This window comes from Saccopteryx leptura, chromosome 1 (assembly GCF_036850995.1).
Source record: "Saccopteryx leptura isolate mSacLep1 chromosome 1, mSacLep1_pri_phased_curated, whole genome shotgun sequence".
NCBI lineage: Eukaryota > Metazoa > Chordata > Mammalia > Chiroptera > Emballonuridae > Saccopteryx > Saccopteryx leptura.
In genome coordinates this window covers 250,243,537-250,269,908 of record NC_089503.1, presented here as the reverse complement: position 1 = coordinate 250,269,908, position 26,372 = coordinate 250,243,537, and the positions used below count along the sequence as shown (strand labels likewise).

The following is a 26,372-nucleotide window of genomic DNA, read 5'->3' as shown; positions in this document are numbered from 1 at the left end:
CGTGGTGATTGTGGGGGGCAAGGAGGTGGAAGTGGGTATACGGGGTACACATAGTGATGGGCGAGACTTGACTTAGAGGGGTGAACACACAATATGGTGTACAGAAGATGTGTTGCAGAACTGTGCACCTGAAACCTATACAGTTTTGTTGATCAGTGTCACCCAATAAATTAAGGAAAATATTGGCTGATGAACCAAAATGGGAAAAGAGATTCATACAGCTGGTTTATATGAATGCAGAAAAGGAAATCACTACTAATGTTTTTAAGCGGTGGTATACTTATACAATATAATACCACTCAGTCCTAAAAAAGAAGGAAATCTTATCTTTTGTTGTAGCACTCCAGCCCGCTGGGAACTACCAGTGTCACATGGAAGAAACCTACTCAAGACACAAACTTATGTCAGGAGGAAGAGGGGGAGGCCTGCCAAGGGAAGCAAAAAAACCTTCTGAATTTCCGTCTCCCTTAGTTTTCATTGATCAGAAGCAGAACAGAGGTAACAGGATTACAAGGGAGGAAAGGCGATAAGGGGAAAGAGTGACTAATGGCCATTTTGCTGACATAGAGAAAGAGCTAATTTGGTTCTGACCTTCTCCATAGCCAGGCCCACCCCTGGGCTCCAGGCCAGTTACCATAAACCCAAATTCCAGGCCACCATAGAAATCCCTGGTGGACACAGGACCCAAGACCACACCTGCAGACCCAGGTCCCAGGCACACCACACCAGACTCAGGCCATACAACTTCATAGAGGCCTACTCCAGTGAACCCGGGCTCCATGCTGCTCTCATGTATCCAAACACCAGACCTGCCCACCTGCTGACCCCCAGGCACCAACCTACCTGCCTGAGAACCTAAGCAGCAAGCACATGAAAAAAGTATCAGTTTTGTTGCTCAAAATGGTAAAACATTGGCAATTTCATAAGAGCAACCAAGTACTATGTTCTCTACTTTTGTCTGTGGTTGAGTATTTTCATAACTTAATGTTTTCAAAGACTGGGACTTAATGTATCAACCAGTTCCCAGGTGTTTACTGAGTTGACATGTGACCGGATAATCTGGCAGTGACCTCACAAAACTGAATTCCTAAAAATGCAAAGGCAGAGACTCCACTGCCGCCCCCTAGGACCAGACAAACCAGTCCTCAGGGGGCAGATCTGGCTGCACACCCATTCAGACAGCCTCTCTTCTAGTGTGTGCCCAACAGGTCAGTTCTCCCTACTCCATTAGGACTGGAAGTCATGATGCTTCACAGAAGTTGCCCACTTGAGGTTCAGTGGATTGGAAGCAGCCCTGCTACTTGGTGTGATATCACAGGGTGTATGTAGAGCAGGGGTCGGGAACCTTTTTGGCTGAAAGAGCCATGAACGCCACATATTTTAAAATGTAATTCTGTGAGAGCCATACAATGACTCGTATACATTACGCATTATCCAATAAAAATTTGGTGTTGTCCCGGAGGATAGCTGTGATTGGCTCTAGCCACCCGCAACCATGAACACGAGTGGTAGGAAATGAATGGATGAATTAGCTCTTAACATCAATTATTGAGAAACAATTAATGTGGATGGACCTGGAGATTTATATGTTTTATATTTTAATGTTATTTTATATTTAATGTTTTATATTTTTAATGTTATTTTTTTTTATTAAAGATTTGTCTGTGAGACAGATGCAGCCATCAAAAGAGCCACATCTGGCTCTCGAGCCATAGGTTCCTGACCCCTGATGTAGAGCATTGTTTCTTGGTTCTTAAGATGATGAGCAACACTGTTTCGAAGAATGGCAACTTTCTCTATGAGAAGCTCTGGATCTTGAGAACACAGAGTTTAGGAGACTAGGAAAGTTTGTCCCTGAGAAAAGGGTGCAGAGCAAGTTGGGAAAAACACAGCTTGCCCAAGTTGCTTCTTGAAGATGCAAATAGTCACCATAGACTTCTAACTGCCATGTCTCTGCTCCCATTGGAAACTGAACTATTCGAGGAATAGAAGTGAAATTGGACAATTTGACTAACAAGAAGCTTTGGGAACTGACTTCAATTAGCCCGAAAATTGTAAATATTCCCTCAGTTTCTACAAAACCTCCATCCCAACTTCTCTTCTTTGAGCCAGGAGAATATCTACCTGTGCCTGAATGAGGCATACTTCTGTCTCCAAGATTAACTTTTTCATCCTAGTCCTTTCCTGGAAGCAGAGTGAGCACCATATATATGTTCATCATCAGGGAAGGAACTGAGCCTGCCTCAGTGATAACATCAGGAAGAGAAAAGATAGCCCAGTAAATCATTTGAAAGAGAGAGAAAGACAAAGAGACAAATGGAAGAAGAGGGGAGAGGGAGAAGAAGGTAGACACACACACACACACACACACACACACACACTGGCTGGACAAATGTTGACAAAATGGGTAGATGACAGTCCTCTGTTTACTCAGAGAACTGGGAGATTCTGCTTGGCTCCATTCAGTGCCCAGTTCCCAGGCCATAACCCAATAACCACACTTATCTCTCCAGCTCAACCTAGTCCAGCTGTGATGCCAGCAGGCCTTTTCCAAATCCCGTGACTTGACTTGTAAGCCAGTTCTAGGTCTCTGGAGCTGCTTTCCTCAGTCCACTCGAGTGCCTTGAAGAAGAGCCATGTTCCCACCAAACTTGAGGTTTAGACTATTCCTAACATGAGGTCTCTAAAGCTCTTGGACTGCCTCATCTTCCCAGGCTGAGAGATTCTGGGAACAGTCCAGGGATTCATCTGAGTTGAGCCTCACCAAAAAGGTAAGGGAACACAAGGCTCCCATTTGCAGATACATAAATCTCCCCAAGGGCAGTTGGAGGATGAGGTGTAAGAGTGAGTGGTAGTTCAGAAGTTCAGGGCAGGAGGCTGTTTGAAATGAGCTCACTGGGTCACTTAGTAATTTGATCAATAAGATATTCATGGACTCCTTTTGAGTTAAGAAATCTAAGTCTTTTAGCCAAAAGTTGAAAATATGAGAATGCTGTCAGTGTCAGCCAGAGGCAGAACCTCTAGTCTGATGTTAGGACACAGAATAAGAAACCATCTTGACACAAAGTCTCTGTAGAGGTAAAATTCAGAGCAGGACAAATAAGAGGGCCAAGGACCTTGAGGAGGAGAGAAGGCAGGGAGCAGCGTGGCTGGGTCTCAGGCAAACATGCATTTGGGACCAAGCTCACCATTTAACAGCTGTGGGAGCTACGCATCCGTTCTCCTCTTTGAGCCTCAGTCCCCTCATCTATAAAAAGAAAATCATAACCCCTCTCTCATAGTTTGTTAGGATGCTATGTCGTATATATAAAGAGCCTACTACAGTGTTTGGCACATATTAAGAATTTAGTAAGTAACATGAAATATGAAGAAGCACGGAGACAGAGAATGACAGGAAAAGATGGGTTGTGAGGTGGGTTGGCATATTGCTCCCCAAATGCTGGTATGAAAACGAATCTCAGGAGGGTAGTAGTAAATAAAGCAAGAAGTGAGGATTTGCACAGGCGTCTGTACCTTTAAGAAATCAGTCACCTCTTTGACTTTAAGGACTAATTTTGGTGAGGGAGGACTTTCACTTGTGAGTGGGGCACTCTGGAGCATGCTGTGACCCCGGCTGTAGTGGCACAGAGCTCCAAGTGTGGGGGCTTGAGAGGGCAGTGGGCCCAGGGAAAGATAATATCTTTTCAGGTCAGTCATCTGGGATCCACAGCATTGAAAACTGCGCAGTCATTGGTCAGCACTTTGGGGGGTCCCCAGTGGCTACAAGGGCTGCTGAGGTAATTAGTGGAGCCCCCAGGTCCACCAGCCGGGGACCAGGGCAGCAGCAGTGGTAGCCAAGCCGGTGTTGTACACACATTAGGCTGTGGGAACAGCTTCAGGTGCCTGTTCAGTGGCAGGGGCTAGCTGCATAGTCACGTCTAGTGGTTGGGGTCAGGGCAGGCAGCAAAGACTGAGGCCAACAGAGACTAACTGGCCACTAAGGGGGCCTGGCCATTGGCGTGCTTTCCTGTGGCTGTATACTCTCTCTCCACCAGCATGTCACTGGAGGCCAGTGACAGTTAGAGGTGCTCAGCTGGAGGGGTTTGATCTGAGCATGTGCATGACTTCGTGGGTCTGTCAGAAAGATCTAGGCTGGTGTCTGCACTCACACAGCTTGGGAGGCCTTACCTTGCTGCCAGTGAGTTTCCCTGGGCTCTTGCTGGAGTGGAGAGGGACTCAGGCAGCTGGCTTCCATGAATGGGCATACTTCTGGGTCAAAGCTGGTGAGATCTGCGTGTGATCCTGGCAGCTCTGCTGACCACTGGTTTCTTCTTCACGGATGAAACTGGCCAGCTTTGTCTGCAGAGCAAACCACTGGGAACCGTGCTCACTTCTGCTGCGTGGCCACTATATGGCTCTCTTCCTTGCCTTTAGCTGTCTCTATACATTTTAGCCTTGTTGTTCTGGGTGGGATTAAAGCAAACTGGGTCCTTCAGAAAGTGTCCTGAGAAGCCAGATTCACGGGTCAATCCCCCCATTCTTTCTTTCCTGACCAGAGGAACTCTTTCCAGCTGGGAAGTTTCCTTTCACTGGTGAACTGTGCTGGCTCGGGGGTGGGGTAGAGGGGTGTCACGTAATTCTCAGGCTCTCGTTTCACTGTGTTGCTAAAATTTCTGAAGTGGACTCTAGAGGTCTCCCAGAGCTGATTTTGTTTGTGCATAGGTGTCTGATTGTTCATCTTTACGGGGTGAAGTAGAGGTCGGGATCTCCTGCATTGCCATTTTGGCCTCGTGTACTTCTTAGCTGATTTTAATCAACCTTGGGTGGTTTTAAAATGTCCTTTAGCTGTAATAAACCACAACCATGAGTCTAAAAGTTTTCTAGAAAATTATTGAACTTCAGGTGTTTGGGGACCCCCAAAATTTGTCGTCGGTGTTGGAACTGGGGATGCTCTTGTAGACAGTGTCCTTTCTAGTTTTGTAGCGTGGCAGTTCTCCATAGTTGGCCTCAGGAGTGGCTCTCACTAGAACAACCGCAAGTCACCGAAGGATGTGTCTGGGGAAGTGGAAGAATGAGCAAGTGCAGTGGGTGAACCTCTGATTCCTGCTTGGCCTCAGGGTCACCCATGGTATGGAGCTGCAGATTTCACTGGACGTAAAAATTGTCAATCGACTTTAAAATTTTTTTGTTTCAAATAGTGCAGATTGGCATGAGGTAAAGGAAGCAAACAAAAAGCAAGCTTAGTTTTAATGCAACCACTTAGTTATTGTGTTCTGAAACAGCTAAAATGTAGTTGAAGGACAGTATTGGAGCAGATCCTGACACCGGCCCAAGTTTGGATTTGGGCCAGAGAGAAATCTGGACAAACGTGTAAAGAAATAATAAATGGAGAGAAGGAAGAATAGTTATTTGACCGTAGAAACACCTAAGTAGATTAGGCAGTAAAGGAAGGCCAATATTACACAGGTGCCTCAAGAGAGGTTCTGAGCGAAGGATGGTATTGTCTGTTAGCTGAATTATAGCTGACGGCTGAAGGAGTGAAACCATACGCTGCTGAGAATACCCAGCTTTGGAGACCTGACCAGGTCCAATGAAAGCCTTCATTTCTGAGTGACATTTCTCTGGGTGACATTTTGGTCATATGGTATGATAGTGGACTGGTCTAATTGTTAATGACTGCATGGGACTCTGGTAATGTTTATAGTGTCTTTGACGCCTTTTTCAGTTTACATCTACTAACATACTTCAGGGTAGTATATCATTAGTAAGACTATAATACTGAAATCAATAGTCTCATATATTGGGAAATGGAGTTAGAGTGTGAAATACTAATGGAAAATGATGGGCCTTAGAGGAGTTGAATTTAGCTAACCACTGTTGCTCTCTATGCTAAATAATTCTGTTCAAGTTTATCATAATGTATAAGTAAAAGTAGACCAAGGGGAAAATATGAACATAGATATAAATGCATCATTGCTTAGATTTGGTGTTTCTTTGAATCTATCCCTACCCCCACTGGTAGCACCATATAATCACTTTATTATGAGAATCTTAGCCAAGAACAAAGAAGGAGAGAGAGGCTTGCATGGGTATTAATTATCTATACTTTAAAAGATTTAGGAGGTAATCTCTTAGCCCTTGCAATATCACGCCGGATAAGAAAGTTTTGATTCGCCTGAGAGTCTTGGGGCACAGTGGGTGTTATTTTGTTGTGGGTCATTGTCATACCAAATAGTCTTAGGGAGGAAATGGCCACAACAGGTATTAATAATGTGATTTCAGGTTGGGAGTTTGGATCACATGCTACCAGTCGACCTTCAGAGGACTAAAACTTGGAGACTGATATGAGTGATGTGGGCAATGGATCATGCCTATGTGATGGTGCCTCACTAAAAACTGTGAGCACTGAGGTTCAGGATAGCTTCCCTGATTGGCAATTTTCTATGTTTATGAAAAGTAATACTGTCTATGACTTCAGGGAGAGAGGACAATAAAGTCTCCATGTTTGGTATCTTTTTGGGCTCTGTCCTGTGTGCTTCTTATATTGGATGATTTCAATCTGTTCCTTTAGTTGTAATAAACTTTAACCACAAGTATAACAGCTTTAACTGTGAGTATAACAGCTGTTTGTGTCTTTCTAGTGAATTATCAAATCAAGAATCATTACTGGATCTTCCTAAACATGCAGTTGGTGTCACAGTGGACTGTGTTCCTTCTACCTTTGTAGTGTGCTAGCTCTTACACCCCGATTCATAGCAGTCACTGAATTCCCTGGCATAAGTATTCTCATAACGATCAGCGTTAAGTTATCAACATTTTACCAAAATTTATGAAAGTTTAAGTCTCTGCTTTTATGAGTCAATGTGAGCCAACTTCAACACACTTTTCCTGTTCTTAGTGGCGTGATCAAAATCTCTTTATTTAGAGTGTACCCATAATGCCAACTTAGAAGTTATATATTCTAGGCAAAATACAAAAAGGAAAATCTGAGAAGGAAACAGAAAAAACGGCAATTTTTTTCCTGCCTCAACCAAATGCAAAGTCTTCAATAAGTAATGATCAGTGGTGGTTTCAAATAATTAATCAACTGGTTCTCTGTCATAATGACTGTATTAAGTATAAAAAAAGATATACCAAAATGTAGTTTACTATTTCATGCATTTAACACTTAAATGAGAACAATAATAGAGGTATACAAAACTGGATCGTGTTATAAGAAAGAGTTTTAAAAGATTAATGAAAAAATATTAAATAATACCTGACAAAAACAATAAAACTTATTTAAGATATTTATATTTTCATATTGCTTCTTGATTGACATCCTCACTTGCATTTTTTTTTTTATCTATGGATGGAATGAACATTACTATGGGTGGTTAGAATGCGCTGTTATGCCTGACGGGGTGGTGGCACAGCAGATAGAGCATTGGACTGGGATGCGGAAGACCCAGGTTCAAGACCCCGAGGTCGCCAGCCTGAATGAGGGCTCATCTGGTTTGAGCAAAAACTCACCAGCTTGAGCCCAAGGTCGCTGGCTTGAGCAAGGGGTCACTCGGTCTGCTAAAGGGCTGTGGTCAAGGCACGTATGAGAAAGCAATCAATGAACAATTAAGGTGTTGCAGTGCACAATGAAAAACTAATGAATGATGCTTCTCATCTCTCTGTTCCTGTCTGCCTGTCCCTGTCTATCCCTCTGACTCTTTCTCTGTGAAAAAAAAAATTAAAAAAAAAAAAAAAAAGAATGTGCTGTTATGCAGATGAATGTTAAAAACGAGTAAAGAATGTAAATTTATGATTTCCACATTGGGTGGCTGCCCAGCAGCCCACCTTAGAGAGAACCCTAATTACAAGTGCCATTTGAACAACTGGTTCACTGAACTCAACAAAGAATTAGGTATTTGTTCTGCCAAACTGGTGCAAGCAGTTGAATCCCACCACTGGTAATGATATTTTCTTTTTCTTTTTTTTGTACTAATGTTTAGTATGGACAGACACTGTGCTATGTAATTTTGTAGTCAATATTTTATTTTATTTACCTTGTGATGTTGGATTGTCTATGTTTTATAATATTTTAAAGAGGTCTTCTGAGGGAAAAGACTTAATTGCAGTAACAGTGGAATTTTGAACTCATCTCTAACTAGAACGCTACATTCTTGTGGAGAGACTGTTGGGTATATATGATTGAATAATAAAAAGCCATGTCTGGGCCCTGGCCGGTTGGCTCAGCGGTAGAGCGTCGGCCTGGAATGCGAGGGACCCGGGTTCGATTCCCAGCCAGGGCACATAGGAGAAGTGTCCATTTGCTTCTCCACCCCCCCCTCCTTCCTCTCTGTCTCTCTCTTCCCCTCCCACAGCCAAGGCTCCATTGGAGCAAAGATGGACCGGGTGCTGGGGATGGCTCCTTGGCCTCTGCCCCAGGCACTAGAGTGGCTCTGTTCGCGGCAGAGCATTGCCCCCTGTTGGGCAGAGCATCACCCCTGGTGGGCGTGCCAGGTGGATCCCGGTCGGGCGCATGCGGGAGTCTGTCTGACTGTCTCTCCCTGTTTCCAGCTTCAGAAAAATATTGGGTTGGGGAGTAAGTTCGTAGCGTTTTTACCGAAGACTTTTATTTAAACAAAAAACAATAATTATATCAATAAGTTAATCAATTATATATTCGCCGTTGCTGTTTACAACCTCTTCCCACCTCTCGACCAATTTGTTGATGCCGTTCCACCAAAAATCGCCTGATCTGGTGTCAAAGAAGTTGTTGAGCCAGTTTTTAAGGACCTCTTTGTTATCGAAGGTAACGCCCTTCATATGGTTTGACAGGGAGCGGAAAAGATGGTAATCGGTCGGTGCAAGAATAAAGGTCCAGAGAATAAATACGGCGGATGCTGAAGGACCTCCCATTCGAGCTCTTGGAGTGCGGCTTTGATGACTTGTGCAACATGGGGCCTGGCATTGTCGTGAAGGAGTATGGTTTGACCATGTCGATCAGGTCTTTTCAGTCAAATAGCCTCATTCACGCGGTGTAGCTGGGCAATGTAAAGCTCCTTGTTGACCATGGCATTCTTTTCAAGCATTTCCCAGTTCTTCATCGAATTCAGAAGGCCTTCCACTGCAGCACGTGTCATCGACGTCAAAGTCGCCATTTTTGAACTTTGCAAACCATTTCCGTGCTGTAGACTCGCCTATGACACCTTCTCCATACACATCACAAATGTCCCTGGCTGCTTCGGCAGCTTTTTGACCTCGATGAAAAGCAAAGAAGAGCAGATGTCGAAAATGTTGATTTTTGCCTCCTGGGTATTCTATTTCTAAGCCTATTTCTAATAACTCAAAAATACAATTAACATAGTTTTGTAGAGCAGAAAGAGTTTTATCAAATGAATACTTACCCTTTGCCAAACAGCAAAGAAATCGTTGTAAAATAAAATATAAAAACGCTACGAACTTATTCTCCAACCCAATACAAAAAAAAAAAAAAAGCCATGTCTATGTTTTATTTAAAAAGAATCCCCATGTATAAGACACACCATTTTTTTTTTTTTAATAATATGGGGTCTAAAAACTGGGTGCGTCTTACACAGTGGTTGTAGATTATTTTTTACTTGCATTCCCTGCTTTTTCGCGCTTATTTTTGCTCTCATTGTTGAAGACAGTGATTTGTCATCAGACACAGATGAGGACAAGCTAATGGATGGGAGTTTTGACAGTGATGAGGAGTTGTATGAATTTTATGATGAATAAAACTTGAGTTCAATAACATTATATAATAGATTTTTTTTTTCAAATTTTGGGCCCCAAAATTTAGGTGCATCTTATACATGGGGAAATACAGTATATATTCTATGTTCAATATTGCAGTAGTTACACATAATCATTTGTTATATATGCTCAACATAGATGGTCCAAAATATTCAGTATTTCTATTCTGCAAATTCATATAAGAACCTTCTAATATTCTCTACTCTGATTACCTTTTTAATATTCTCTGTTACTGTTGCCTAGTATTTTAATCCACGTTGGTTAGCCACATTTTACAGTTTTATTTTTTACAGTGTTTTGTTCAAAAAATGTCCTGTATATGTATATCAGTTTCTTAGTTAACCATTGCTTCTTGCACAACGCTTACTCTGAATTCTATTTATTTTACTTAAAGCACATCCTTTAGTAGTTCTTTCATCAAAGGTTAGTGCATGATCTACTCTCTCCATCTTTATCTGAAATGGACATATGTAGTCAAGGTCCCTTGAACTGAATCTTGAAATCCGTATTGCTACACTTTATCAGTGGGTCAAGGTGAAAAACAGATACAAGCTAGTGTTGTAATTAGCTCAGGCGAAAAAATTGGATGCAAACTCACCTAAACTTTTTTAAGTCTTCATAGTATTCACATAACTTCTCCATTTCAATACTTCCAGAGGGATCATGCCCATGGAACCGAAGACTAAAACCAGTGAATTCATCCTCCTGGGGCTTTCAGAAGATCCAGAGACGGAGACTGTCCTCTTTGCCCTATTTCTCTGCAGGTACATGGTCAGGGTAATGGGGAACCTGCTCATCATCCTGGCCATCAGGACAGACTCCCACCTCCACACTCCTATGTACTTCTTCTTAGCCAACTTGTCTTTGGTTGATTTTGGCCTGGCCACCAACACTGTCCCCAAGATGGTGAACATTTATACCAAAAGCAAATCCATCTCCTATCCCTGCTGCCTGACCCAAATGTACTTTTTCCATTGTTTTGGCATCGTTGACAGTGTCTTAATTGCTGTGATGGCTTATGACAGGTGTGTGGCTATATGTCACCCCTTACACTTTACCACTATCATGAGCCCACGTCTTTGTGCCCTGGTGGCTGGTAGTCTATGGGTGTTTTCCTACTTTATCTCCCTCACACATATCCTCCTAATGGCACGCCTGGCGTTCTGTGATGACAAGATTCCTCACTACTTCTGTGACCTCACTCCCCTTCTCAGACTTGCTTGCACTGACATCTCTGTGACCAAGATTTTTGTGCTCATTGTGGCTGGGATTGTGATCGCCACACCATTTATCTGCATCCTGGCCTCCTATGTTCGCATCATTGTGGCCATCATGTAGGTCTCCTCTGTAGGTGACAGGAAGAAAGCCTTTTCCACCCGCAGCTCCCACCTTTCTGTGTTTTCCCTCTTTTATAGGACCATGATTGGGGTCTATTTGTGTCCTTTATCTGTCTGCACAGCTGTGAAGGAGAAAGCTTCTGCTGTGATGTACACTGCAGTCACCCCCGTGCTGAACCCCTTCATCTACAGCCTGAGAAACAGGCACCTAAACGGGGCCCTGAGGAAGCTCATCGGTAGAAAAATCACCTCATCTTCCTAAAGCCCAGAGCTGCTGGAAGTTTCCAGGGAGTAACATGCAAACATCTGGGTTCTTGGGCAACAATCTGGAATTTTTGCTTGGAAGAGTAACAACTTTGAATTGCAGAAGTTTAAAAGGAAACATCAAGGTGACCCTGTCACTCTTTTCTCAATTACTGGAACCACAAAGATTCCTTTTATGGTATGTGTTATGCCATATTCCCAAATGAATATGACTAGTTCTATCAGATTGGATTTACCATGCTTCAGAATCCATTTAGTACTCAGAAAATACTCATTGAGTACTTATTATGAGCTTTATGTAGGTGCTGGCCATGGTGTGGTGAGCAGGAGAGACATAATACCTGTAGTTTGAAAGATCCCTAATTGGTTGTGGAAGAAGACACTAGACATGGAATTATAATAGAATGGAATATACTATACATGAGGGGAAGGAATATAGCGGAACACTTGTAAGAATCTAGAGGGGCCCTGGCCGGTTGGCTCAGCGGTAGAGCGTCGGCCTAGCGTGCGGAGGACCCGGGTTCGATTCCCGGCCAGGGCACACAGGAGAAGCACCCATTTGCCTCTCCACCCCTCCGCTGCGCCTTCCTCTCTGTCTCTCTCTTCCCCTCCCGCAACCAAGGCTCCACTGGAGCAAAGATGGCCCGGGTGCTGGGGATGGCTCTGTGGCCTCTGCCCCAGGCGCTAGAGTGGCTCTGGTCGCAACATGGCTACGCCCAGGATGGGCAGAGCATCGCCCCCTGGTGGGCAGAGCTTCGCTCCATGGTGGGCGTGCCGGGTGAATCCCGGTCGGGCGCATGCGGGAGTCTGTCTGACTGTCTCTCCCTGTTTCCAGCTTCAGAAAAATGCAAAAAAAAAAAAAAAAAAAAAAAAAAAAAAAAAAGAATCTAGAGGGTATGTTCTTATCCTAAAGAATAAGATGGTGCTGTTGAGGCAGATACGAGGACTAAAGCGTGTCTCAGACAAAGAAACGTATGTGAAATGTGAGAGAGGGAGAGAAAGAGAGAGGGAGGGAGGAATAAGGATGCATCTGTGAAGTGGAAACTCCATTTGTGGTGAATGACAGGACATACTAGGTCAAGAGGAATTTAGGATCAACCCAGGGGTTTGGACTTTCTTGTGAGAACCAGGCAGTTAATTTGACTTCCAGAGTCCAAAGTCAAGGAGGAAGTGAATGAGATGCATGCTCCCTTTACCTTCATCCCTAATCCCATCCTCTATGGGGTGGGGGTGAGAAAGAATGTGCCAGGGAAAAGGTGCAGAAGGCATTTAAATAGTAACACTACTTATGATAAAATTGAGAGCTATTCATTATGAGTTGGTCACACTCCATCCTGTTAATCTAAGTGTCCTTTGACAGATGATTGAAATACTAATCAGTCATAAAAGATGATGAAATGTAGCCATTATGACATGGATGGATCTTGAGAATATCATGCTAAGTGAAATAAGTCAAACAGAAAGAAATAAGAACCTTATGATTTCAATCATATGGGACATAAAACAGAAAGCAACAGACAAACAAGCAAAACAAATAAACTCATAGACACAACAGTATGATCACCAGAGGGAAGGCAGAGATGGATTAAGGTCAGTTGAGGCCCCTGATGCAGAAGAAAATATTGGGCCCCTTAAAAAAAGAGAGAGAGACAGGGAAAATAAAAATACATGTTAACCATATTTTTAAATAAATAAAAAAATTATGTACTATTAATGTTAAAATTGCACATAGGAAACCAAATTTGGTGTCATTAGAAAAAAGTGTAAAGTTAGGGCTTTGCAGGACCCTTCAGAAGTCGGGGACCCAGGGCAAGCGCACAGTGTGCCCACCGTTAAATCCGCTTCTGGGGGCAGGGCATGTGGGAAGGATGAACAGGATAATAGGAGTCAAATATAAGCTGACAGAAGAGACCAGACTTTGGATAATAAGCACCCAGTGCAATATACACATGCTGTGTTATAAAATTGTACACCTGAAACTTATATAATGTTATTAACCAATGTTACCCCAATAAATATAATTTTCAAGCCCCAGAAGTCATTATCTCATAGTGTCTGTAGGTCAGAAAAAGTGGGAGTGGCTGAGCTAGGTGACCGGCTCAGGGTCTTCCATAGCGTTGCAAGTGAGATGTCAGTAGGGACTCTGATCATCCCAAGTCTTGACAAGGACTAGGGGACCTGTTTCCAACCTCACTCTGAGCAGATTCCAGCACTCTGCTGATCAAAGCAGCTCCTGGTTATGAGTATCTTCATGGAAGTGGGGTCAGTGGGGAGAGAAACATAGAGGGAGGGAGAGAGAGAGAGAGAGAGAAGCAGGAAGGAAAGGAAAAAGAGATCAAGGGAGAGGAAAAAGAAATGAGGAAAAATAAGGAAGAAAGTACAAACAAAAGAATTCACAATCTTTATAATCAAATATCAAATGACTTATCATTTTTGTTGTATTTCATTCATTGGAAGCAAGTCACATGTCCAGGATACATTTAAGGAGACAGAAATACACAGGAGTAGATACTAGTTGGAGGGAATCATTGGGATTTTAGAGGCCATCTGACACACCACCATCCTCTTACAGGTGGATGGACCCATGTTGTCACCTGAGGCTCAGAGCTGCACATTGATGCTGGTCTGAACACGCTCAATTCATTCAGTTCCGAATTGAGACATGCGGGGGCAGCAGAAACATGTAGTTAGGACATCTGGGGACCTCAGATGGTTTGAAGTTTGCAGGGAACCTCTCTGTACCAGGCACAGACCTTCTGCTTTGTGTCCTGGTTGTTTGGCTACAGGGCACGTGATGCTGGCCTTACTGGCCCCCAATTCCTGGTTATGGGCTAGAAGGCTCTGTGCTTACTGACCCCAGGGCCTTCCCCCCTATGACCACCATCCCAGCCCCACTGACCCTTCCTTTGCTTTGTGCTCCCTCCCCACCATCCATCCCTGGATCACTACCCCCTTGAAACTGGTAGGTGTGGGTGCCTTTTCCAGCAAACAGTAACAAACAATGACCCCTCCCGAGCAAGAAGGCAATCCTCATTTCGCAACCTGCAGCCCTGAGGGCAAGCAGCCACAGCCTTCCATAGACTACACACACATGGCACAGCCTTTCATAGACTACACACACAGCACAGCCTTCCATAGACTACACACACGGCACAGCCGTCCATAGATGGCACAGCCTTCCATAGACTACACACACAGCACAGTATTCCATAGACTACACACACGGCACAGCCTTCCATAGACTACACACACGGCACAACCTTCCATAGACTACACACAGCACAGCCTTCCATAGACTACACACAGATGGCACAGCCTTTCATAGACTACACACACGGCACAGCGTTCCATAGACTACACACACGGCACAGCCTTCCACAGACTACACGCACGGCACAGCCTTCCACAGACTACACACACATGGCACAGCCTTCCATAGACTACACACACGGCACAGCTTTCCATAGACTACACACACGGCACAGCCTTCCATAGACTACACACACGGCACAGCCTTCCATAGACTACACACACGGCACAGCTTTCCATAGACTACACACATGGCACAGCCTTCCATAGACTACACACACATGGCGCTGCCCAATACATGCGAGCAAACTTAAACGTTTACCCAACATTAGGTTTTCCTTAAGATACCGACTTAGAAGCCGACATTCCCTGCTTCTTCTTGGACCCCTCCAGTAATGGGGAGTTCACTGTCAGACACTGTGACCCAGTTGCTCTCTTCAGCAAGGCTGTTTACCCCTTATTTTTTTTTTTAACTTTTGGCTACTTCAGTTAGTGCTATGGACAAAAAAAGAGCCACACGCTGAGCCTGACACACTCAGGGAAAGCCTGCATTGTGGCCTTGCAGACTCAAGGACCACACAGGATGGTCTAAAATTAAAAATTTTCAAAGTAAAAGCAGTCCTAGTGGGCAGTCATGTCCTAGGGACCTAATTTTCTTTAACAAAGGCCAATGCTTACCTTAAAGTAGCCCGTTGTTTTTGCATCTACAGTAACACGCCTCATAACAGGGGGGCCATCTTCTTTTCCTGCCCTCCCCCCCAGGGCAGACATCCCAGCAGAGCTGAACCAGCAAACCTCCTCATTGTTATCATGTTAATTACCTGTTAACTACCTTTGCCTGCCTGTGGAAAAGAAGTTTCAGTATATGCATTTTTACTTTTTATCCAATCCCAGAAATTCGCATGCCCCTTTGCTTTCTTCCACCTCCCTAATAAATCACCAATCAATTTCAGGTAACCTCTTTGTCTTCCCCTTTGATTCTGATGTATAAAGTGGTGAAACTGCCATTTCCCAGAGCACTTTCTTAATCTGTTGAGACTTTGCTTCCCAGCAATTGTCTATAGTTTGGCTCAAATAAACTCATTAAAAATTTTTACAGGTTTGGAAATTTCTTGCATAGACAGTGCTGTGGTATAAATATCCTGTGTGTGAGCCTCTCTGGGCCTCTGTCTCTTTTTCAGAAACTGGACAGGGAGAAAGCAGTGTGGAGGAGCTGCGCTGGGTGAGGAGCTCAGGGTCACTAGGAAAACTCTGCCCTTCTTCCTGGCCCTGGAGAACTGACGCTTAGATTTCATTTTTTCTGGGTTCCTAGCATCCCACCAGCTCCCTCTTTGCCTCTTCTGCCCTCCCCATGTTCTTTTGCCTCCCCTTGCTATTCTACCTTCACAGGCCTTTACCAGTACTGGGATCAGAGTCTTTCCTGGGTGGGTGTAAAGCCAGTAGCCACGGCCACCATCACAGCCGCCTGGCCTGTGCAGGTTCACATTTGATTCAGACAGATAGTAAAGAAACAATGGAGCCAAGAACTGGTGGGCCATTAGCTTTAATCCTAGCTCGCACCCAGTGGGAGAGAAATACACACAGCAGGAAAAACACTTCCCTTTCCATTGAGGGCTCCCAAAGCCACTGACTCATCTGAGTATTCCTAGAATCAAAGGTTTCACATCTGTTCACCAGCCTGATTTACCTCTGTTCCCCGTCTCGTTCTCTCTGCACAAACTGGCTTCTCCTTCAGCAGTCCGCCATCTGGCTGCCTCTCTTCTCCTCCACAAGGCCTTTCTCTGATCTCTTCTTATAATGTAGAAATCAAAACCTTTAATCCAGGGGTCCCAAAACTTTTTACACAGGGGGCCAGTCCACTGTCCCTCAGACCGTTGGAGGGCCGGACTATAAAAAAAACAAACAAACTATGAACAAATGCCTATGCACATTGCACATATCTTATTTTAAAGTAAAAAAACAAAACGGGAACAAATATATACAATATTTAAAATAAAGAACAAGTAAATTTAAATCAACAAACTGATCAGTATTTCAATGGGAACTAAGGGCCTGTTTTTGGCTAATGAGATGGTCAATGTGCTCCTCTCGCTGACCACCAATGAAAGAGGTGCCCCTTCTGGAAGTGCAGTGGGGGCCGGATGAATGGCCTCAGGGGTCACATGTGGCCCACTGGCTATAGTTTGGGGACCCCTGCTTTAATCCAATATACACACAAGGAAGTCTCTGATACAAAGCCACTTATCTGAGGCATAAATGGGATTCCTCATAAGAGTGTACCACCCTACATCATGCAACAGTCAAGGGTGTGGGGAAAAGCTTAATTTTGAGAAGATCTTAGTATTAGAAGGATGCTGAAGAGATCTCAGTATTAAAAGGGTGGGAAAGGCTTAGTCTTAAAACTAAGCCTTAGGCCAAGGGTCTCCAAACTATGGCCCGCAGGCCACATGCGGCCCCCTGAGGCCATTTATCCAGCCCGCCACTCTTCTGGAAGGGGCACCACCATCTCATTAGCCAAAAGCAGGCCCATAGTTCCCATTGAAATACTGGTCAGTCTGTTGATTTAAATTTACTTGTTCTTTATTTTAAATATTGTATTTGTTCCCGTTTTGTTTTTTTACTTTAAAATAAGATATGTGCAGTGTGCATAGGGATTTTTTCATAGTTTTTTTTATAGTCTGGCCCTCCAACGGTCTGAAGGACAGTGAATTGGCCCCCTGTGTAAAAAGTTTGGGGACCCCTGCCATAGGCTATAATGACTTTGCCAGTTTACAGCCTGTCTCCCACACCCCATGCAAACTATAAGTGAACAAACATACATACTGTATCATATTTACAAACTTATTTGCTTATTTGACTAACAGTGGGCATTCCTAGGGCCCCTCCTGTTTTACTCCCCACAACACACACACACACACTGTTGGGCAGATAAAATGTATTATGCTCACTTTGTTAAAGAGGCCGTTGCCCAGGTGATATTAATGTGTGTTGAGAATCCTTGTAGCCTGGGGCTTGGTTTTGGGATTAAGCCTTTCCCACCCATTTTTGATGTGGGGTGGTACAATCCTATCATGCCTCAGAGGGTGACTGTATTAGAGACTTCCCTATTTTGTATATTGGATTAAGGGTTTGGATTTCTACACTATAAAATGGGGACGGAGCGGGAGCTTGCTCTCTTGGTTCCTGGGATGATTAGAGGAGAGAGCAGAGCAGAGAGCAGAAGGAGGCCACGTGGAGTAGGCCAGGAGAAGCAGCCAAGATGGCGGAGTACTGAGTGAGATGCCAGTTTGTGTAGAGTTTGTATCTGGGATAAGGAAGGAGATGGGGAACTGAGGAGAATAAGGCTGGTGAGCTAGAAACCTTTGATTCTAGGAAACTCGGATAAGTCAGTGGCTTTGTGAGCACTGAATGTGAGTGGGTTTTGGAGCCCAGTGTGTGTTTTTACTTGCCCGCCGGGTGCAAGCTAGGATTAAAGAAAATGGCCTATCAGTTTTTGGCTCCGTTGTTTCTTTACCGACTGTCCGAATCCAATGCAAACCTGCATGGGCTGGGCTGCTGTGATAGTGGCCCTGGCCGTGGCTCCTGGCTTTACACACACACACACACACACACACACACACACTCACACTCACACACACACACACACTCTCACACACACACACACACACACACACTCAATGCTAAAGTGGCAGCTTTCTGATTTCAAGTGAGGCTGGGACTCCGCTCTCCCACTTCTGTCCCTCTTCCCCTTCCCCCACTAAGCAGTCTCCCTCCCTAACTATCTCCTTGGCTCTTATCCTGACTGCAGTGTCTTTGGGCCTCTCTCCTGCTACCCTAATCCTGGGCCACTTTTCTTCAAGGCTGGGCTCTTCCTCCGAACAAACTTACACTCCCTTGTTCTTCTGGATGGATGGATGGATGGATGGATGGGTGGATAGATGGATTGGATTAGGTCTGGGGGATGGTGAGGCAGAACCGAGCTATAGTTGGGTCGGGGCAGGGGGAGTGGGGAAAAGAAGAGAGGAGTCTGGAAAAGGAGGGTACCCAGGTGTCTGCCAGGGCAAGGCAAGGGACAGGCTGTGGGCTAGTGGCCCAGCCCCGGGGGCATCTAAGATATGTGAACTGCCCAGGACACAGGTGACCAGGAACAGGTCAGCTCAGGGAAGTGCTCCCTCACCAACCTTCTCCCCACACCCACCCAGCCCAGTGCAGCCTAGACATCAAGAATACGCACCTGCCTGGCCTGTGGTGGCACAGTGAATGGATCATCGACCTGGAAAGTTGAGGTTGCCAGTTCGAGGCCCTGGGCTTGCCTGGTCAAGACACTACAACAAGCAAGCAATGAACAACTGAAGTGAACCAACTATGAGTTGATACTTCTCACTCTTACTGCCGTCTCTGTAAAATCAATAAATAAATCTTTAAAAAAAAAAAAAAAAAAGCACCCTGCCGGCAAGTATAAAAACCAATTCATACATGAACTGAATTTAAATAAAATCTTTAACATGAAACATTTATTTATTTAATTTTTGGCTTTATTGAGCTGTAATTGAGAAATAAAATTGTAGGATATTTAAAATATGCAAAACTTAGTTTTTTTAAATTGTTCCTTGCTTTAACATTAAAAAATAAATCAGGAAAATGAGATGTTTCATCAATAGTATGACTTACTTGCTCCGCAAATTGTATTATTTGCAAATATTTCAGTTTTATTAAATTTACATAGTTACTGAACAATTATTTACATAAATATTACATAAGGCATTAATCAAAACTTCATTATCTGAGTGTATTTTCTGGCCACTAATACTATTTGTTTGATAATTTATAATTATTCTTGAAGACGAATATAAAAATTTAGAAATATGTTAATGAACTGGGAAGGCCCCTGGAATGGCCATCTCTTTTGAATGAAACCAGGAAGGAGGGTGCAGTTTCATACGAGCCCACTAGGCGCTGCTATCCCCAAACCGAGGACACAACCCCACTGCAGGTGAGTTTTCCTCAAATAGGGACAAGCCTGGGATATGTATGCAGTGGGCCTCAGGGTCTTCCCCACCTCCAGACCCTGTCTATCTCCTGCAGTCTGTTCACCCCAGCACCACATGCGGGATTTTCCTATAAGCTTTGAAAACATCCCTCCACCTTCTTCTAGGGCTCCCCCGACCTATCCATGTTGATCCGTACCTGTGGGCCTTTGTGTGTGCCGTTCCCTGTGCATGGAGTGCCTGTCCTCTGTGTTTACTGATGTCCACTCAGAAAACTCACACTGTAGTTAGTCATTGACCCTACACTCCCCTGTGTGGACGTTACTTAATTCCTCTGTGCCCCAGATTCCTCTGATCAGCAGGCTGGATAGAGCTGTGAGCCAGGGCAAGGTATTAGACAATCTGAGAGGCAGCGCTGAGCCACAGAGGGTTTTGAGCAGAAACATGTCCTGACGTTTACAGAGAGAAAGGGCCCCTTTTCTTCTTCCCCACCCCTGTTCTTTCCAGAAGGGACTTGAGGGTTTGAATGAGAAGCTATAGCTTTGGCTAGCACAGACCCCCTCCTGGGGCTCCCTGTGCCTGGACCAGCCGCCTCTGTGCCCTCCTGGTGGGCTGTTTATTCCCCGGTGACTCCCACCCCCTGAGTCTGGGCCAACCCACAGCACCTGCTCCCTGGCCAGACACCAGCCTGGGGGACAGCGCTGCAGGAAAAGCCATAACCAACCACTGTGGGCTGGGGTGTCACCTTTATGAAAGCGTGGTTTCTCCCTCTGCCACAGAGGAGTTGGAGGATGGACGGGCACAGAGGCTGACATGGCTCCCACATGAAGGTAGAGGCCCGGCTTAGCTGGCCAAGGGTCAGGGGTTGGGGACCCTCGGGAACCAGGCACCATACTACCTCCCCTGCCCATCTCAGCTTCTGTTTCTCTGACATGTCCCCTTCCTCACTGGTACTGGCTTTGACTATTCACTCTCCCCACCTTCCAGCCTTGTCTCTCTGTCTCTCCCTCTCTGGGTCTCCAGTTTTGTCTGGGTTTCTTTCCATGTATCTCCTTTCCTTTGTGTCTCTCTTTGTCTCTGCCTGCTTCTGTCCCTGCTGTCCCATCTCAATTCTATTCTAAGATCAGTGGTTGGGGTGGGAGATACAGACTTCTCCCCCTTGACCTCCATCCCAAGTTTCTCCTCTTAGGTTCTGCTTCCTTTGAGAGAGAGAAGAAGGGGAGGTTGTTGCCCTGAGGGAGGAGTGGGGAAGGCTGGCTGGGCGGAGAGGTCCAGGTTCAGGCTCTATGGAGTCACCTGCGGGAGCATCCGGTTCCAGACCCCAGTGCTGACTTCCACTTTGGAAGCCACCCTCTCTCCAACACCCTCCCCCGTGCGACCCACCTTCTTCTCACTCCTCTCCTTGTTCTTTCCCATCTCCAGGGCTCCATCCTCCCCTCATGTCTGCATTTTCTGTGGGTGTTGTCCTCACAGTGGAACTCTGTTCTTCACATGGTGCAGCCACTGATGGCTGCCTTCTAGCCAGCTATTGTGTTGTCAACATTGATGGAATGAAAAACAAGGGCTTCATGCAACTTCAAAAAAAAAAATCTAATAGCGTTGGTCCTTATGGGTGACTACACCCATTAGTGGATGTGTGTATATGGGGGGGACTAGTTGGGGATTGTGGTCTCAGAAGAGGGTGCTTAAGGAACAGGGAGAGTCTGGGTATTGTGTGCTCTTCTTGGGTCAGTCTCTAGGGTTTGTCACTGAGAAGCCACTGTGCTCCGTGACCTGTGCTGGTGAGGGTCCAGCTGCCACGAAGACCTGTGGTCCACCTGTTGTTGTAGGGTCTGACTGTTGTGGGGTCCAGTTATCGCAAAGGTTTGGGAGTGGTTGGGGTTCAGCATAACTGTGGTGAGGTTCAAGTGGCTGTGAGGATGGGGGTGCGTGGTTGTTGAAGACAGTCAATGTGGTAGGTGTCCACTGGAGCCTGTCGTGTGTAGGGTTGTAGTTACTGGGTTAGTGGCCATCACTTCTCTCTCTCTCTCTCTGCTTCCTCTCCCTCTCTCCTTCTTTCTCTGTTTTTTTTTCCCTGTCCATCTCCTTCTCTTCTCTCTATTTCTCTCTATCTCTATCTCTCTTTATGCCTCCATATTGAACTGTCATTCAACTGTTAACTGAGCAATTACTTTGTGCCTATCATCAGCTGCAGCAGGTGCCTGAGGCTCTGGCCCTTCCTCAGATAGGAAGAGGAGGTGGAATACCTCCACCTACTCAAGGTAGGCACAATAGATGGGAATCACTGGTTTATGTGAAGCTGACAGGCTGAATGTTTGTCTCAGAGATCACCCCCTAAGCTAGAAAGACTTTGTTTCCCAAAGTACAAGTCAAACATGAGGTTGAAGGGTTTGGGTGGGTGTAGAGACCCTCCCTCCAGGAGCAGAGAGGGTTATGGGCATTGAAAGAGGGGGCCAGTCACTCAGATATTCAAGAGAGAGCCCATATTAGGAAGAGGGAATGGCTTGTGCAAAAGCCCTGGGGTAGGACTGTGCCTGATGTGGTGGGAAACATTGAGGAGGCCGATGTGGCTGGAATGGAATGAGATAGGGGGTGAGAGGCCAGTGGTGAGGGCACGGAAGTGGATGGTGGCAGGTTATGCAAGGCCTTGTGGGCCATAGAGAAGATTTGGGCACTTGGGGGAGATGGGAGACACTGGGGCTGGATGCAGGTGAGGCTTTCTAGACGAGCCAGGCCATGCCCCAGACATGGCTACCAATACCATGCCCCCTCTCTTTTTATCCAATTTTTTACATCACCATAAAATGCACTCAACATAAAATTGCCAGCTTAACCTTTCTTTTCTTTTATTTATTTATTTTTGCCAGCTTAACCATTCTTTTTTCTTCTTTTTAAAAAATTTTAATTTATTAATTTTAATGCGGTGACATTGATAAATCAGGGTACATATTTTCAGAGAAAACATCTCCAGATTATTTTGACATTTGATTATGTTGCATACCCCTCACTCAAAGTCAAATTGTCTTCTGTCACCTTCTATCTGGTTTTCTTTGTGCCCCTCCCCTCCCCACACCCATTCCCACTCCTTCCTCCCTCTCATCCCCCGGTTACCATCACATTTTTGTCCATGTCTCTGAGCCTCATTTTTATGTCCCATCTATGTATGGAATCATATAGTTCTTACTTTTTTTTCTGATTTACTTATTTCACTCAGTATAATGTTTGTTATCAAGGTCCATCCATGTTGTTGTAAATGATCTGATGTCACCATTTCTTATGGCTGAGTAGTATTCCATAGTGTATATGTACCAAAGCTTTTTAATCCACTCGTCCTCTGACGGACACTTGGGCTGTATCCAGATCTTCGCTATTGTGAACAATGCTGCCATAAACATGGGGGTGCATTTCTCCTTTTGGAACAGTTCTATGGTGTTCTTAGGGTATATTCCTAAAAGTGGGATAGCTGGGTCAAAAGGCAGTTTGATTTTCAATTTTTTGAGGAATCTCCATACTGTTTTCCACAGTGGCTGCACCAGTCTGCATTCCCACCAGCAGTGCAGGAGGGTTCCCTTTTCTCTACATTCTCGCCAGCACTTATTTTGTGTTGTTTCGTTGATAAGCACCATTCTGACCGATGTGAGGTGATATCTCATTGTGGTTTTAATTTGCATTTCTCTAATGATTAGTGATGTTGAGCATTTTTTCATCTGCCTATTGGCCATCTGTATGTCCTCTTTGGAGAAGTGTCTATTTATTTCTTTTGCCCATTTTTGGATTGGATTGTTTGTCTTCCTGGTGTTGAGATTTACAAGTTCTTTATAAATTTTGGTTATTAACCCCTTATCAGACGTACTGTCAAATATGTTCTCCCGTTGTGTAGTCTGTCTTTTTATTCTGTTCTTATTGTCTTTAGCTGTGCAAACAGCTTAACCATTTTTAAGTGTCCAGTCCTGTGTCATTATGTACATTCTCATTGTTGTGCAGCCATCCCCACCATCCACCCCGCAAACTATTTTCATCTTCCCAAACTGAAGCTCTGTCCTCATCAAACACTAACTCCCCATCCCCACCCCTAGCCCCTAGCACTCACCATTCAACTTTCTGTTTCTATGACTCGGACTCCTCCATAGAGACCTTCTATAAGTGGAATCACACAGTATTTTTCCTTTTGTGTCTGCTTTATTTTATTTAGCTTAATGTCCTCAAGGTTCATCCATGTTGTAGCAGCTGTCAGAATTTCCTTCCTTATTAAGGCTGAGTAATATCCCGTTGTGTGGATGGGCACATCATGTTTATTCATTTATCGGTCAAAAGACACTTGTATTGAGTCTGCATTTTAGCTACTGTGAATCATGTTGCTATGAACACAGGTGCACAAATAGGTGTATAAGACCTGCTTTCAGATCTTTGGGACATAACACAGAAGTGGAGTTGCTGGATCATACAATAGCTCTATTTTTTAATGTTTCTAGTTTTGCCAGACTTTTCCACAGCGGTACACCATTTTATATTCCCACCAGTAATTCATCAGGATTTTAATTTCTCCGTGTCCTCACCAGCACTTGTTATTTTCCAGGTGTGTTTTTGTTTGTTTGTTTGTGTGTTTGTTTTTATAGCAGCCATTACCATGTTGTGGGACTGTATTTCTTTATAATTTTGAGTTGCGTTTCCCTAATGGTTAGTGATGGTGAGCATATTTTTGTGTGCTTACTAGCCATTCATATATCTTCTGGGCAGAAATGTCTATTCAGGTTGTTTTCCCATTTTTAAATCACACTGATTATTTTTGTTGTTGAGTTTTAGAGGTTCTCAATATATTCTGGATGTTAATTCTTTGCCAGATATAGAATTTGCATATATTTTCTCCCATTCTGTGGGTTGCCTTTTGACTTTCTGGATAGTGTCTTTTGATTGCACCCCTCTTTTTACAGCTAAACAGTGACAGCTGGGTCAGGGTGAGATCTAGCCTGCGGGTCCAAGGTTAACAACCACCACCATTTCTGTCCAAGTGGCTGCTGGGGCCAGGTCTACCTGGGCAGCACATTCTTATAAATCAGACTGGGATGTGGGCACTTCCCCTAGAGCAGGGTGTCTCTACCACACGCTATTAGCACTTGGGGCTGGATAACCCCACATCCTGTGCAAAGGAGGCGCTGAGTGGCATCCCTGGCCTGATCCATGAGATGCCATTAGCATCCTACTATCCTTGTGACAACCAAATATGCCTACAGACATTGACCATTGTTCCCTGAGTTTAGAACCACTGCCCTAAATCTTTGGCGGGAGTGGAAGTCTTCCTAATGATATTGGGGAGCAGGCTCTACAAAGAGGGACCGAGGACCCTGTGTGCCACCTCAGATGAGCAAGCCTCAGCCTACTCACCTGTATATTGGGGACCTAAAAGTGATGGCAGGGCCCAGTGCCCTCACTCATCATACAGGATTTAGGAAGCACCTATTATGAGCCAGCCCTGGGGTGCGGATAACTGGGGAGAAGAAACACAGGCCTGGCCTCATGGGAGAAAGGGAGATATTAGTCAGTTGATTACAGGACTGAACATAAATTACAGGGTCATAAACGCTGAGAAGCAAAAAACCAGGTGCTCAGTCAGCACAGAGTAGGGCCCCTCATCTCACCTGGAGGTCAGAGAGGGCCTCTTAGAGAAGTTACAACCGAAAGATGAGAACGAGGGAACTAGGGGAGGGGAGGAAGAGTGGTCCAGGCAGCAGGACTGCACGTGCAAGGGCTCTGTGGTGAGTCTGGGCACTCAGAAGGCAGGAGTGCTTGGGGCATGGAGGGGACCAGCTCCATCTAGATTGTGCAGGGCCTCATGGGTGGGGCGAGGGAACGTGGTCTTGATATGTTAGGGTTTTAAGCTGGAAATTGGCATAATCTGCAGGGCGAAGATCCCTCCAGCAGATAGTGTAGGTAAAGTGCTTAGCACAAGCAGAGCCGGGCACCCAGAGACGGTTCTTATGACGCAATGGGTTTTTTGGGGACCCAAAGAATTTATGGGGTCCAGTCTCTGCTTGGTGACATTTTGGGGAACCATGTATATTCAGGGTTTGGGTTGGGGGCTGGGAAGGTGGGATGTACCCACTCTGAGTGCAGTTTCAGAGGCAGAGGAAGGACAGCCACCCCCGGGGTAGGGGCAGGGCTCCCAGGGCCAGAAGCCGCTTCTCTCAGTGCTCCCCTGGGCCCATTTCACAGGAGGGAGACTGAGGGCCTGGGCTCCATGGCACTGAGAACTAAGCCAGCAGCTGCATCCAGGTTTCCAAATACCTTTGGGACCTGCCGCATTTCTAACCTTATCTCAGGGCTTGAGAGGATGGGTTCTGGGGTCCACAGACCAGGTTTCACACTCACCCATGGCCAGCTGCGTGACCCTGGGCCAAACACTGCACCTCTCTGAGCCTCTGTGGCAAAAAGAGGAGATTCTGCATCTCAGGAAAGTTATGATAATTAAACAACATTGTTTGTTCACAGTTATTCACTAAACCAATAGTTATTAAGCACCTACTGTGTGCCAGGTGCTGTTCTATGTACTGATGGGGACCTCAGGGGCTGGTGTTCTACAGGCAGAGACAGACACTAAGCCACTCCCTCAGTCAGTAACTAAAGAGTAAGGGAGTGGTGAGTGCCCTGAATAAACACAAAACAGGAGAAGAAGGGCAGAGATAAAATAGGGCTGTGGGTGTGGGTGGTGTTTAGCCTCTGCATCAACAGGCCTGCAGAGGTGAGACCT

The 26,372-nt window shown here is 45.1% G+C and overlaps 1 protein-coding gene across 1 annotated transcript; it reads left to right on the top strand.

Moving 5' to 3' along the window:
• Positions 1 to 7,852: 7,852 nt before the first annotated feature.
• LOC136389211 (olfactory receptor 1M1-like) lies at positions 7,853 to 11,778 on the top strand. The gene is given in 2 exon segments (XM_066361008.1): positions 7,853 to 7,919; positions 10,386 to 11,778. A coding segment is annotated over 1 exon segment (936 nt). The 5' UTR covers positions 7,853 to 7,919; positions 10,386 to 10,392; the 3' UTR covers positions 11,329 to 11,778.
• The last annotated feature ends 14,594 nt before the right edge of the window (positions 11,779 to 26,372 follow it).